The sequence below is a fragment of the Nerophis ophidion genome, linkage group LG09, assembly GCF_033978795.1.
Source record: "Nerophis ophidion isolate RoL-2023_Sa linkage group LG09, RoL_Noph_v1.0, whole genome shotgun sequence".
Lineage (NCBI taxonomy): Eukaryota > Metazoa > Chordata > Actinopteri > Syngnathiformes > Syngnathidae > Nerophis > Nerophis ophidion.
The window spans coordinates 2982692-2998272 of NC_084619.1; the positions used below are offsets into that span (position 1 = coordinate 2982692).

At 40.3% G+C, this 15581-nt stretch overlaps 1 protein-coding gene across 3 annotated transcripts in view; it reads right to left on the bottom strand.

The window, feature by feature from the left end:
• Positions 1 to 1311: 1311 nt before the first annotated feature.
• The window catches only part of parga (poly (ADP-ribose) glycohydrolase a), a 64191-nt gene continuing 49921 nt past the window's right edge, over positions 1312 to 15581 (bottom strand). For all 3 annotated transcript variants that reach the window (XM_061910057.1, XM_061910059.1, XM_061910058.1), the window contains 2 exons: positions 9956 to 10084; positions 1312 to 3908 (listed from right to left, as the gene is read on the bottom strand). In XM_061910057.1, the coding sequence (XP_061766041.1) occupies positions 3727 to 3908; positions 9956 to 10084 (311 nt within the window). In that variant the 3' untranslated portion in view covers positions 1312 to 3726. The remainder of the gene's footprint in view (positions 3909 to 9955; positions 10085 to 15581) is intronic.

Consider the following 15581-nt stretch of genomic DNA (forward strand, 5'->3'; position numbering starts at 1 on the left):
TAGCTAAATAGAAGACGAGAGAGCAATAAAATACTGATAATAAGGGAACATGTCAAATCCCGAAAATGTGTCTACTATCGGGAAAACAGCTTTTCCATTGGACAGTACATACAGATGTAAGTACGACTTCCAGGACTTCTAATCATTTCTTATTTTTTCATCCGAAAATGTAACGTTTTCTAGAAATGACAATGATAGATACCACGTACAAAGTAAACAGAAGAAACCGGTCTTGTTTTTGTTTTTTCAGCCCGTATAGTAGGCTCGGTTTTCGTTTGGAGAGTCGAGTCTAGTTGGTGCTATGCTTTGGAAAAGGGACACTCTGGGGTTCATCAACATTTCGTGAGCAAAAAGTGAAGACTGCGGACGAACAGTAAAAAGGATTTACTCCTGTTATGAATGTCAAATACTACTAGAAGGCTCTCCAGCGAAAAAAGGCAAGTCTGTGTTTTGGTAGTTTCCTTGTTGGGATCACAAACTTAGGCTGCGTTCACACTTATGGTTCAGTTCATGAGTCCCGACTGAAAAAAAAATATATAAACTAGGGCTGTCAAAAATAACAAGTTAACTTGTGTGATTAATAACAAAAAAATATTGCTTTAATCGGATTAATCACAACGTATTTAGACCAGTGGTTCTTAACCTTGATGGTTCATATGCGCATTCACTAAACCCTTTTTTAGTAAAAAAAACACCTTTTTTTTTTCAAATTCAGGACAATGTTGCACAAAATGAACAATGCATGAACCACAACAAATTTCACACTTGCAAATCAGATGGAAAATTAGAGGGAACAATGTTTGGAGGTATACATAATACGACGATTGGGAGAACTTTTTACAGTCTTTTGAGACATTTGTGATTTAGGGCTATATAAATAAACATTGATTGATTTTTATTTACACTATGAGTTGGATGTGTCTTGACATACACGGCGGAGGCTCCGGCAAACCCCTGAGGCCGACTCACCAAACCCCTAGCTTTGGATCGAACCCAGGTTAAGAACCACTATTTAGACCATACAAGGTATTTTAGTGTAACCTCGAATGGTCACCTAAAAGGGTTGTTTTATGCTCAGTGATCAGGTCATGGCATAAGTCCGTACAAAAGTGTGTGCTCGTTGGCAAATTTCACATCCAAATAAACCCAGACTGGACTTGAGATAAAACTGTTACTAGGTTTGTGTTCAAATAAACGCAATGTATTCAAATAAAACACATAAAAATGGCTGTGCATGACATTCTGATAATAAAATTGCAAATTTACTGTGATTGTGGTCGAAAAGTCAGAATCTTAAACAGGAACAATAGAGAATTTGTTACAGGAGTTTATTTACTCTTAATCAGATGGTACAAAGTTGGATTGAATCGATATGATTACAGACAGTGTCTCATGAGACCAAAGATGGTGAACCCTCGTGAAGGAATTAAGAAAGAGCGCACATCAGGCTTGGTCTTCCCTTCTTATTTATACACTCCATGATGGCCTGATTTGTAGCAAAACTTATATAACTGTCCAATGTTCAAATGTCACCCCATCAACAGAACTGGCACTTGGTCAGGGTGACTTGACCTCTTATGTCATGTCCCTCCCAATGCATTCAGTTTAGTGGTAACCCTAGGACAGAAATGTTCCACTACATGATTAATCGCGAATAATCCAAATTCTTAACTGTGATTATACCAATTTTAAAAAATAGTGAAACATAGATGGTGAGAATTTTCGCTTTGTATTTTTGTCTTTGACCAAAGTCTGCACAGTAAAGAACCAACATAAAGTAGGGACTCGATTGGGCAGCTTTTGTGTCATATTAGCCTGCCGCTATCGATTAGTTTAGTAATCGAGTGATCTCAGTGGCGGGCCGTGTGTTTCCCACCTATGCCTTCAGTGATGTCCGACTTCAATGATTACCACTCAAAATACCATCTTTGATGTCACCACATGACCATTGCTGGAAAAATACTATACAGGAACACATTTACGCCCTACTGCGCATTGAAACACCTCAACAGTGTACAAAACGGGTTATTTTCTGGACACTTTTAAAAATCAATAAAAACGCATCAGCAATTAAAACATATCTAATGTGGTACTGTCATAATTGAAATTGCAAAAAATATATTAAACGTGAAAAAATAAAGAAATAAAATATTTGAACTCACAATTTGTAGCATCCATTCGCCAGTGGTACGCCTTGTTGTCGGTTGATTCGAGTGGAAATGGTGGGCATTTCCCCATTTCATCGCCGACATGGTCTCACAAGATGTAGTTTCCCTTTAAATATCCTTCTTGAAAATAGCCTTGCATATATAAATCAGCCACCTAATGAAAGTTTTGTTCCCCTTCTTTGTGGGTCAACACTTCCGGATTCCTGCTAAGTTGCAACTTGTGAATAGATATTCACTTTGGAATGACAAGTGTGTATCCAATCACAGTCTCGTTAACATCAGGGTACCTAGATAGGCTAGTGTCAACAACTTGTGATCTGATTGGCCATCGCAACTGTCTTATCAACTATGTGTACCCTTGTGAGTATCCAATCACAGGACGTGTAAATGTCACGTTTAACCTAAGGCCGTCTAGCAACTTGTGATCTGATTAGCTCTCGCAACTGTCTATCAACTATGCCTGCTTTGTTGATTCTGATTTGGTACAGCATGGCAACATAAGCTAGCTTAATTATGATTGGATAAAAACTAACCTAAAAACAACAGAACTGGAAGGAGCATAATATGACATAAAAAGAATATGAATACTTTTAAGATATTATAGGGAAAGTAAATACAAAAATAATGTTATCTTTAATTATGATCATGATTTCTGGTTATGTTAGGCCAGCAGAGAAGGCCTAGCTGGGCTGGAGGGCCCACCACTGAGTAATTTATTGTTTAGTTTGTTCGATCATTCAGGTAATCAGATAAAACCTACTTAATAGCCTCAATGCTAATTTTAAAGAAAATTGTTGAAATAAACATTTTTCTGCCTACCATAACCTTCATTCTTTATTTTATAATAACTGAACATCATCAACATTGAAATTGCACTTTTTACAGGTGTTGGTAGGAAAAAAAAAGCAGTTTTCCGCCACATAGATGGCGCCACCGCTCTCATGTGCGCTCTATTGCAGCGGTCGAACAGAATCTAATGTCCGCTTATTTAAAGTTCCAGGCATTCCATTTGGTCCGGATTTGATTAATTTCACTCGTTACACTCACTAAAGAATTACCATAATCGAAACAACAAAACATAAATCGAAGTTTGTTTCAATCAATTGTTGCAGCCTTAGGTGTAACTCAAACATTTTAAGCAAAATTGCTGTTCCTTAGATAAATACTCACAAAAAGCTTTTAGAATATACTTTTCTAGAGTGTTGTCGTCACATATGCAGAGAGACAACAGAGCAGAGAGGCTTTGGTCTTAGATTAGTTTGTCATTTCTGCATGCTTTCAGGTCCCTGTAACGTTCACAATGGAGCTCTCTTCAAACGAGTTGACTGAAATCTATCTTTTCGTATCACACTTGACTAATCCATCTCTTTGTATCACACTTGACTAAACGTACTGGCAGAGTAGAAGCAACACAGAGTTTTCTCTGACCAAACCAAACGTAGCAAGTGTGTACGCACTCTAGAAGGGCGTGTGTGTAAGAGTGATTGTAAGTACACGACTGAGGCTTGCGAACCTGGAGTCTTATCAAAGATGATAAGATGTCCATCCCCATTTTCTTTTAATGAGAGTCTGATGTTACAGGGGACGTCCCAGGATCCTTAGCAGAGTCCAAGGCATCGGCGGTTGCAGGGGAAGAGATGTTCTGGTAGATGAAAGCGTAGAGACTGACGGCAGGTCTCTTCTTGCGGCAGTTCTTGCAAACCGAATTGGAGTACTGGTTCAAAAGACTGTACAGCCTCCCTGGAACAGGGAGAGAAGAGGGAAAACAGAGACAAGGGAGGAGACAACGCAGAGAGAAACATAAAGGGGAGATTTGGGGTGAGAAGAGAAGAGAACAAACAGGTTGAGGATAAAATGATGCCCAAAGATAAAACATGTTTAAGATCGTGCTCGGTCATCGTCTGCACTGCGGCTCCACTTTAAGAAATGGATGGCTGAAGGGGGAATTTCTCTGAGAGGCTTCAATAAATGTCAGCGGGGGGAGAAAAATGAAAAGCAGGGGAGGGCGGGAGGAGGGGAGAGGCTGGGGTCAGCAGTAATCCACTCAGTGGCTGAATGAATGGGCTGAGGAAAAAGACACGGCACATAAGAGGTAATAACTTAGCATAAACACGGGACAGCTTTTTTTCTGCATGCAGGCCCAGTAATGGTGGCAGCAAGGACACGCATCTCCATCTACACAGCACTCAATGCAGCTAAATATTGTATCCATTCCTGTTTGACTGTAGCAGCTCATTTAATGAAAAGCACAGGAACATACAATCAGTTCTGCTGGGGCACCTCTGGATTTGCTTGGATTTCTAAACAATTTCCCCTGTAGGATGTCACCGCATACAATGTTTGTACTTCTTTTACTGAGTCTTCTTAGTCCCCTTTTGTAACCTAATTTTGCTCTCCACGAAGAGAATAAAATCCTCACCAATCCCGACGTTACTCGACAAGCCTTGGCATCAGTGGCCTAGTGGTTATAGAGTGTCTGCCCTGAGATCGGTAGGTCGTGAGTTCAAACCCCGGCCGGGTCATACCAAAGACTATAAAAATGGGACCCATTACCTCCATGCTTGGCACTCAGCATCAAGGGTTGGAATTAGGGGTCAAATCACCAAAAATGATTCCCGGGCGCGGCCACTGCTGCTCACCTCACCTCCCAGGGGGTGATCAAGGGTGATGGGTCAAATGCAGAGAATTAGTTCACCACACCTAGTGTGTGTGTGACAATCATTGGTACTTTAAAGGGGAACATTATCACCAAACCTATGCAAGTGTCAATATATACCTTGATGCTGCAGAAAAAAGACCATGTATTTTTTTAACCGATTTCCGAACTCTAAATGGGTGACTTTTGGCAAATTAAACGCCTTTCTGTTTATCGGTCTTTTAGCGATGACGTCAGAACGTGACGTCACCGAGGTAACACACCCGCCATTTTCATTTTCAAATTACAAACACCGGGTCTCAGCTCTGTTATTTTCCGTTTTTTTTGACAATTTTTTGGAACCTTGGAGACATCATGCCTCGTGGGTGTGTTGTCGGAGGGTGTAACAACACTAACAGGGAGGGATTCAAGTTGCACCACTGGCAAGAAATCTGCCGCCAGACCCCCATTGAATGTGCCAGAGTGTCTTCACATTTCTGATTGATGTTCCGCAATGACAGAATGTTTAACAGGCTGAATATTACATTTTATTAATATAGAGAAGGTTTAAGCCATTGTCATGCAGAGATATACATACAATAAATTTGTACATGTAATGTCCAGAATATCAGAAGCATTTATTCAGGTACAAATATCACGTATTACATTAGCAAACATCTTCGACAATCAAACCGTGTTCGTGACAATCCACATTTTGTGTTAATAATACGTGAAACTGGTATCCAAACATAGTGCTGCTCCTCCTCTTAAAGGGGAACATTATCACCAAACCTATGTAAGCGTCAATATATACCTTGATGTTGCAGAAAAAAGACCATGTATTTTTTCAACCGATTTCCGAACTCTAAATGGGTGAATTTTGGCAAATTAAACGCCTTTCTGTTTATCGGTCTTTTAGCGATGACGTCAGACCGTGACGTCACCGAGGTAACACACCCGCCATTTTCATTTTCACATTACAAACACCGGGTCTCAGCTCTGTTATTTTCCGTTTTTTCGACTATTTTTTGGAACCTTGGAGACATCATGCCTCGTCGGTGTGTTGTCGGAGGGTGTAACAACACTAACAGTTGCACCACTGGCAAGAAATCTTCCGCCAGGGTTATGACCCCCATTGAATTTGCCGGAGTGTCTTCACATTTGACCGGCGATGCTAAGACAGACATGGCACAGAGATGTATGGATAACCTGCAGATGCATTTGCAACCATTAAGTCAACGAAATCACAAAGGTGACTTTTGTTGATGTTGTTGACTTATGTGCTAATCAGACATATTTGGTCACGGCATGACTGCCAGCTAATCGATGCTAACATGCTACGCTAATCGATACTATCATGCTATTTATGCAAGCTGTATGTACATTTAAAACTAGATACCCACATTTAATGCGAAACAAACACTTACCAATCGACGGATTTAAGTTGCTCCAGTGTCGCAAGATGCGAAAGTCCTGATCGTTTGGTCCGCACATTTTACCGGCGATGCTAATAAGGCAGCCATGCTATGGGCCACTTCATTAGGTACACCCACGCTATGGCCGAATAGCGTCAATAGCTATTCGCTCAATAGCTTCAATTTCTTCTTCAATTTCGTTTTGGCTATCTGCCTCCATACTCCGACCATCTGTTTCAATACATGCGTAATCTGTTGAATCGCTTAAGCCGCTGAAATCCGAGTCTGAATCCGAGCTAATGTCGCTACATCTTGCTGTGGTAACCGCCATGTTGTTTGTATTGGCAGCACTGTATGACGTCACAGGGAAATGGATAATGGTTTCGAAGATAGCGAAAATAAGGCACTTTAAAGCTTTATTTACGGATATTGCGGGACCAATAAAATTTTTAAAAAAACTTCAAAAAATACAACATGCCACTGGGAACTGATTTTTATTGTTTTTAACCCTTTTGAAATTGAGATAATGTTCCCCTTTAAATTTAACTTAACACTGGTGTCGGGGTCATGAAAAGAGCGGGGCAGGTTTCATGTTACATCACTCCAAGAAATTTTAAATAACGCGACAAAGATGGATATGAAGGCAATCCGAAAGACATCTCTGCTAAAAATCCAAACTTTCTGTAAATATTGTGACAAATTGGAGGTTTATTGTACGGTGGCCTACAGGTTCAAACGCGCTGCAAAAGTTCGAAACACACGCACACTGCTAAAACACATGCAACTTTACAAACCACAGCACACAAGTTCGGGGCAAAAGCAGACAACGTCCAAAACACAGAAAAACACATGCAATATGGGGAAAACACAACGGAAGTACAATGAAACTGGAAGTTAGCTATGCAGGGCCGAATGAACCAAAATGAAATAAATACATCTTTTTTTGTTTGCTTAATTTGTTTATTTTTACCACTTTGCACGGGAGACAGCCACTATTTTGAAATGCAAATGTTGACAGGTGCTGTTTGCAACTTCCTCACATGTTTTCCATTTTTCATTACACACCTAAAACGTAGTCGGAAACAGCAAACCTGTGTTAATCTATTCCTTTCCTAATATGTAAAAATTACTAACAAACACAAATATTTAATTATTGTTTTCAATTTCCAACACAATTGACATTAAATATTTCTAAATGGGGCAGTATAGCTCGGTTAGTAGAGTGGCCGTGCCAGCAACTTGAGGGTTCCAAGTTCGAGCCCCGCTTCCGCCATCCTAGTCACTGCCGTTGTGTCCTTAGGCAAGACACTTTATCCACCTGCTCCCAGTGCCACCCACACTGCTTTAAATGTAACTTACATCATCAATCAATCAATCAATGTTTATTTATATAGCCCTAAATCACAAGTGTCTCAAAGGGCTGCACAAGCCACAAGGACATCCTCAGTTCAGATCCCACATATTAGTTGATATTATATATTATAGATATTGCGTTTCACTATGTAAAAGCGCTTTGAGTCACTAGAGAAAAGCACTATATAAACATAATTAAATTTACTTCACTAAATATGACTGTTCTGGTATATACTGTAAAACAGCTGGGTTCCAATATTTACAAAATAGTTATTAAAGTGGTCAACGACTTCCGTTCATGTTGTCTTTTTTTTTTTTTTCCCATCCAAAACGTATTGCAGGTAATTTTTCTTAGAACCGTTTTTAATTAGAATATTTGGTACACTCCATGTTGCTCTCATCTTGTTTTTATTCTTGTCTAATAAATTACTGTAATATTCTTTCTTACATGTTGGTAGTATTCTGCTTAGTTTGTTCTTATATTTTTGTACATATTTTCTGCCTCTATAGATATTTGTGTTATGAATGTTTTTATATATATTGTTACAATCATTTTCCAATATCTTTGTCATCCATGGTTGATTGTTATTTTTTTGCTTCGTAAGATGTTTCCAAAGACAGTGTTTGTCATAAAGCATTAAGGAACTTATCATATGCTTCTTCTGCATCCTCTTCACTGTACATTTTGTTCCAACATTGTTCTCTCAGATCATTACTGAGTACCTACTCAGTGGCCTCGTGGTTAGAGTGTAGGTCGTGAGTTCAAATCCCGGCTGAGTCATACCAAAGACTATAAAAATGGGAGCCATTACCTCCCTGCTTGGCACTCAGCATTAAGGGTTGGAATTGGGGGTTAAATCACCATAAATGATTCCCGGGCGCGGCACCGCTGCTGCTCACTGCTCCTCTCACTTCCCAGGGGGGTGATCAAGGGTGATGGGTCAAATGCAGAGAATAATTTCGCCACATATGGATATGAGGTATGGAGGACATGGAGGTGAGATATGGATATGAGGTATGGAGGACATGGAGGTGAGATATGGATATGAGATATGGAGGACATGGAGGTGAGATATGGATGAGATATGGAGGACATGGAGGTGAGATACTGATATGAGGTATGGAGGACATGGAGGTGAGATGTGGATATGAGATATGGAGGACATGGAGGTGAGATGTGGATATGAGATATGGAGGACATGGAGGTGAGATACTGATATGAGGTATGGAGGACATGGAGGTGAGATGTGGATATGAGATATGGAGGACATGGAGGTGAGATGTGGATATGAGATATGGAGGACATGGAGGTGACATGTGGATATGAGATATGGAGGACATGGAGGTGAGATATGGATATGAGATATGGAGGACATGGAGGTGAGATACTGATATGAGATATGGAGGACATGGAGGTGAGATACTGATATGAGGTATGGAGGACATGGAGGTGAGATGTGGATATGAGATATGGAGGACATGGAGGTGAGATGTGGATATGAGATATGGAGGACATGGAGGTGAGATGTGGATATGAGATATGGAGGACATGGAGGTGAGATGTGGATATGAGATATGGAGGACATGGAGGTGAGATGTGGATATGAGATATGGAGGACATGGAGGTGAGATACTGATATGAGATATGGAGGACATGGAGGTGAGATACTGATATGAGATATGGAGGACATGGAGGTGAGATATGGATATGAGATATGGAGGACATGGAGGTGAGATACTGATATGAGATATGGAGGACATGGAGGTGAGATACTGATATGAGATATGGAGGACATGGAGGTGAGATATGGATATGAGATATGGAGGACATGGAGGTGAGATACTGATATGAGATATGGAGGACATGGAGGTGAGATGTGGATATGAGATATGGAGGACATGGAGGTGAGATATGGAGATGCAGAGAATAATTTCGCCACATCTAGTATGTGTGTGACAATCACTGGTACTTTAACTTTATCATTCATACTTTGTCCTTTCCGCAGTCTTTGAAATCAATTTTTGTCATCAATATTGTAAAAAATTGGCAGATGATCACTGATGTCAGTAATTTGCAAACCGCTTGTAGTTCTGTTATCAAAATTATTAAGATTTTTCTTTTTTTAATCAATGAGCATAGTAGCACAGTGACTTGTGATTCTGCTAGTCCTTGTGATTCAAGCTAGTCTTCAGCAGTCTTGAATCTTTTGAAATAAGTGACAAAAAAAAGCCACGTCACAGCAGAAAAAAGCAAAGAATGCAGTTAATTTAGAAACAATATTTTGCTGTCTTGTCAATATTTTGATTGCATTTTTCAAAGAGCACACGCAGCCTTATTAGAAAACCTTCATAAGAAGAAAAAACACAAACGTGGTCCTCCTTACCCACAGTGACTTGTCTCTCCGTCAGGAAAGTGTGCATGTCGTGAACATCTCGCATGAGATGAGCGTCTCCAAATGTGAAGTACGCCATGTCCCGGCCAGCTTCTGCAGCAGCCATCAGCTGAATCAGCGCTAACAAAAAAGACATAGAGGAGGTTAAGTTGGGAAACACCAGACAACATCAGCATTTTGTCACTGAAAGAACTACAACTGGAGCGGAAGGGAATCAAAGTTTGTAATTGGTCAATGAGCTAAGCGTGCCAAGATTGAAAGGCAAATTTGTATCCCAGGAGTGAACGTTCCACGAGTAGAGGCCTTCTCGTCTTTTAGCAAATTAGCCTTTAAGACTTTTAAATATTTAACCCAGTGTTCATTATTGATTCCGGATTTATGAACACATGACTGAAAACATTTTCAAAAGGGCTGTAATCTTTACAACCAACATTTAGCTTGGTCTTATGTACTAAACGTGGGTGCGCAGGGACATAAAATTGCAATCTAATTCCAAAGCTAACGGGTGTTTACCAGTCCAGTGGAGATTATACAGCAGGGCAATTCAACTGGCGGCCCGGGGGCCAAGTCCGACCCGGGAATGACATCACACCAGCCAACATTTAACTGTTGCATAGAGGAACTGGGACCAGTGAAAGGAGATTGGCAAAACCTTGCATTGCCATTTTAATCCTGCTAGCAAACACACAAAACTGGGGTCCAAACTTTGCATATCTGAAGTATTCCTCAAGGCACCGGTTTATGTCCTCTCCTTTTTGACAGTTACTCATTTTCTTCGTAATTTTATGTAACTAAGGTGTTGCTGTAGCTCAGGGGTGCCCACACTTTTTCTGCAGGCGAGCTACTTTTCAATTGACCAACTCGAGGGGATCTACCTCATTTATATATATCATTTATATTTATTTATTTATGAAAGAGACAATTTTGTAAACAAGTTAAATGTGTTTAATGATAATACAAGCATGTGTAACACATATAGATGTCTTTCTTTCACAAAGACAAGAATATAAGTTGGTGTATTACCTGATTCTGATGACTTGCATTGATTGGAATCAGACAGTAATGATGATAACGCCCACATTTTCAAATGGAGGAGAAAAAAAGTTGTCCTTTCTGTACAATACCACATGAAAGTGGTTGGTTTTTGGCATCTAATTCATCCAGCTTCCATACACTTTACAAGAAAAACATTGGCGGCAAATTCCGTAGCTTGCTTGATTGACATTCACGGCACCCGAGGGTCTTGTGAGATGACGCTGGCTGCTGCCAGTTCATTATTATGAAAAAATGACAGAGAGGAAGGCGAGAAACACTTTTTATTTTCGCGCCGTCCCTTCCGTCAAAACTCTAAAGGCCGACTGCACATTTCCTATCTTCACAATAAAAGCCCTGCTTCATGCTGCCTGCGCTAACAAAATAAGAGTCTCGGAAAGCTGGCGTGCACAAGTGATGTGCACGCCAGCTTTCTGAGGGATCGCTTGTGCACGCCAGTTTTCCGAGACTCTGTATTTAGTTAGCGCAGGCAGCATGAAGCAGGGCTTTTATTGTGAAGAGAGGAAATGTGCATTCGGCCTTTAGAGTTTTGACGGAAGGTACGGCGCGAGAGTCTGTTGAAATAAAAAGTGTTTCTCGCCTTCCTCTCGGTCATATTTTCATAATAATGATCTTGCAGCAGCCAGCGTCATCTCACAAGACCCTCCGGTACCGTGAATGTCATTTAAGTGACGTCTTGGTGAAGATTGATGATCACTCATTTTTAGGTCTATTTTTTTTTAAAAGCCTGGCTGGAGATCGACTGACACACCCCCCGCGGTCGACTGGTAGCTCGCGATCGACGTAATGGGCACCCCTGCTGTAGCTTGTTTACATCCGATGCAGTCAGTAGTCACTTCTTTAACTTCTTTGGGTATTCAGGATTAGATTTTAGGTCCTCTCTTTTTAATCATTTGAGCTATTCAACTGGTGGCTAGTGAGTTCAGTTCAAAAAACTTGTAAGAAATAAAGATGTCCGATAATATCGGACTGCCGATATTATCGGCCGATAAATGCTTTGAAATGTAATATCGGAAATTATCGGTATCAGTTTAAAAAAGTACAATGTATGACTTTTTAAAACGCCGCTGTACGGAGTGGTACACAGACACAGGGAGAACTACAGAGCGCCAATAAACCTTAACGGCTTGTCTCACGCGCACAAGTGAATGCAAGGCATACTTGGTCAACAGCCATACAGGTCACACTGAGGGTGGCCGTATAAACAACTTTAGCACGGTTACAAATATGCGCCACACTGTTGACCCACACCAAACAAGAATGACAGATTTCGGGAGAATATCTGCACCGTAATACAACATAAACGCAACAGAACAAATACTGAGAATCCCTTGCAGCACTAACAATATACACCCCCGCTACCCCCGTCCCCCCACCTCAAATCCGCCCCTCCCAACCCCGCCCACCTCAACCTCTTCATACTCTCTCAGGGAGAGCATGTCCCAAATTCCAAGCTGCTGTTTTGAGGCATGTTAAAAAAAAAAAAATGCACTTTGTGACTTTAATAATAAATATGGCAGTGCCATGTTGGCATTTTTTCCATAACTTGAGTTGATTAATTTTGGAAAACCTTGTTACATTGTTTAATCCAGTAGTTCTCAAATGGGGGTACGCGTACCCCTGGGGGTACTTGAAGGTATGCCAAGGGGAACTTGAGATTTTTTTTTAATATTTTAAAAATAGCAACAATTCAAAAATCCTTTATAAATATATTTATTGAATAATACTTCAACAAAATATGAAAGTAAGTTCATAAACTGTGAAAAGAAATGCAACAATGCAATATTCAGTGTTGACAGCTAGATTTTGTGTGGACATGTTCCATAAATATTGATGTTAAAGATTTATTTTTTTGTGAAGAAATGTTTAGAATAAAGTTGATGAATCCAGATGGATCTCTATTACAATCCCCAAAGAGGGCACTTTAAGTTGATTACTTCTATGTGTAAAAATATTTATTTATGAGGTGGAAACTTGCCCAGGGTGTACCCCGCCTTCCGCCTGATTGTAGCTGAGATAGGCACCAGCGCCTCCCGCGACCCCAAAGGGAATAAGCGGTAAAAATGGGTGGAAATCTTTATTTATAATTGAATCACTTGTTTATTTTTCAACAAGTTTTCAGTTATTTTATCTTATATATCTTTTTTTCCAAATAGTTCAAGAAAGACCACTACAAATGAGCAATATTTTGCACTGTTATACAATTTATCCATCCATCCATCCATTTTCTACCGCTTATTCCCTTTTGGGGTCGCGGGGGGCGCTGGCGCCTATCTCAGCTACAATCGGGCGGAAGGCGGGGTACACCCTGGACAAGTCGCCACCTCATCGCAGGGCCAACACAGATAGACAGACAACATTCACACACTAGGGACCATTTAGTGTTGCCAATCAACCTATCCCCAGGTGCATGTCTTTGGAGGTGGGAGGAAGCCGGAGTACCCGGAGGGAACCCACGCAGTCACGGGGAGAACATGCAAACTCCACACAGGAAGATTCCGAGCCTGGATTTGAACCCAGGACTGAAGGAACTTCGTATTGTGAGGCAGACGCACTAACCCCTCTGCCACCGTGAAGCCCGTTATACAATTTAATAAATCAGAAACTGATGACATAGTGCTGTATTTTACTTATTTATTTCTTTTTTTTTCAACCAAAAATGATTTGCTCTGATTAGGGGGTACTTGAATTAAAAAAATGTTCAAAGGGGGTACATCACTGAAAAAAGGTTGACAACCACTGGTTTATTGCATCCAGCGGGGCATCACAACAAAATTAGGCATATTCATGTGTTTATTTCATGACTGTATATGTTGGTATCGGTTGATATCGGAATCGGTAATAAAGAGTTGGACAATATCGGAATATCGCCAAAAAAGCCATTATCGGACATCTCTAGTAAGAAACTCACGTTTTTGCAGCAGATTCTTCAAAACACTTGGTTGCTGTCATAGAGATTATATCTTTGACTAACTTTTTTGCAGAAGGTCCATAAAAACAACAGAGTGCTCCTGTAACTCTGACAAAAATAAATAGACAATCATAGAATATCTACTGACAAATAAATGTCTACTATGAAATATACAAAATACAAACCCCATTTCCATGAGTTGGGGAATTGTGTTAGATGTAAATATAAACAGAACACAATGATTTGCAAATCCTTTTCGACCCATATTCAGTTGAATATGCTACAAAGACAAGATATTTGATGTTCAAACTCATAAACTTAATTTTTTTTTGCAAATAATAATTAACTTAGAATTTCATGGCTGCAACACGTGCCAAAGTAGTTGGGAAAGGGTATGTTCACCACTGTGTTACATCGTTTGGGAACTGAGGAAACTAATTGTTGAAAGTGGAATTATTTACCATTCTTGCTTGATATACAGTCCGGGATCTTGTTGTCGTATTTTAGGCTTCATAATGCGCCACACGTTTTCCATGGGAGACAGGTCTGGACTGCAGGCGGGCCGGGAAAGTACCCGCACTCTTTTACTACGAAGCCACGCTGTTGTAACACGTGGCTTGGCATTGTCTTGCTGAAATAAGCAGGGGCGTCCATGATAACGATGCTTGGATGACAACATATGCTGCTTCAAAACCTGTATGGACCATTCAGTATTAATGGTGCCGTCACAGATGTGTAAGTTACCCATGCCTTGGGCACTAATGCACCCCCTTACCATCACAGATGCTGGCTTTTGAACTTTACGCCTATATCAATCCAGATGGTTATTTTACTCTTTGTTCCGGAGGACACAAACGTCCACAGTTTCCAAATATAATTTGAAATGTGGACTCGTCAGACCACAGAACACTTTTCCACTTTGCATCAGTCCATCTTAGATGAGTTCGGGCCCAGAGAAGCCGGCGGCGTTCCTAGGTGTTGTTGATAAATGGCTTTCGCTTTGCATAGTAGAGTTTTAACTCTCACTTACAGATGTAGCGACCAACTCTATATAGTCACAGAGGTTTTCTGAAGTGTTCCTGAGCCCATGTGGTGATATCATTTACACACTGATGTCTGTTTGTGATGCAGTACCGCCTGAGGGATCAAAAGGTAATATCATCGCTTACGTGCAGTGATTTCTCCAGATTCTCTGAACCTTTTGATGATTTTACGGACCGTAGATGGTAAAATCCCTAAATTCCTTGCAATAGCTCATTGAGAAATGTTGTTCTAAAACTGTTCGACAATTTGCTTACAAATTGGTGACTCTCGCCCCATCCTTGTTTGTGAATTACCTAACATTTCATGGAAGCTGCTTTTATAGCCAATCATGGCACCCACCTGTTCCCAATTAGCCTGCACACCTGTGGGATGTTCCAAATAAGTGTTTCATGAGCATTCCTCAACTTAAACAGTATTTATTGCCACCTTTCCCAACTTATTTGTCACGTGTTGCTGGCATTAGATTCAAAAGTTGATGATTATTTGCACAATAAAAAAATGTTTATCAGTTTTAACATCAAATATGTTTTTTTTTGTAGCATATTCAAGTGAATATGGGTTAAAAATGATTTGCAAACCATTGTATTCCGTTTATATTTACATCTAACA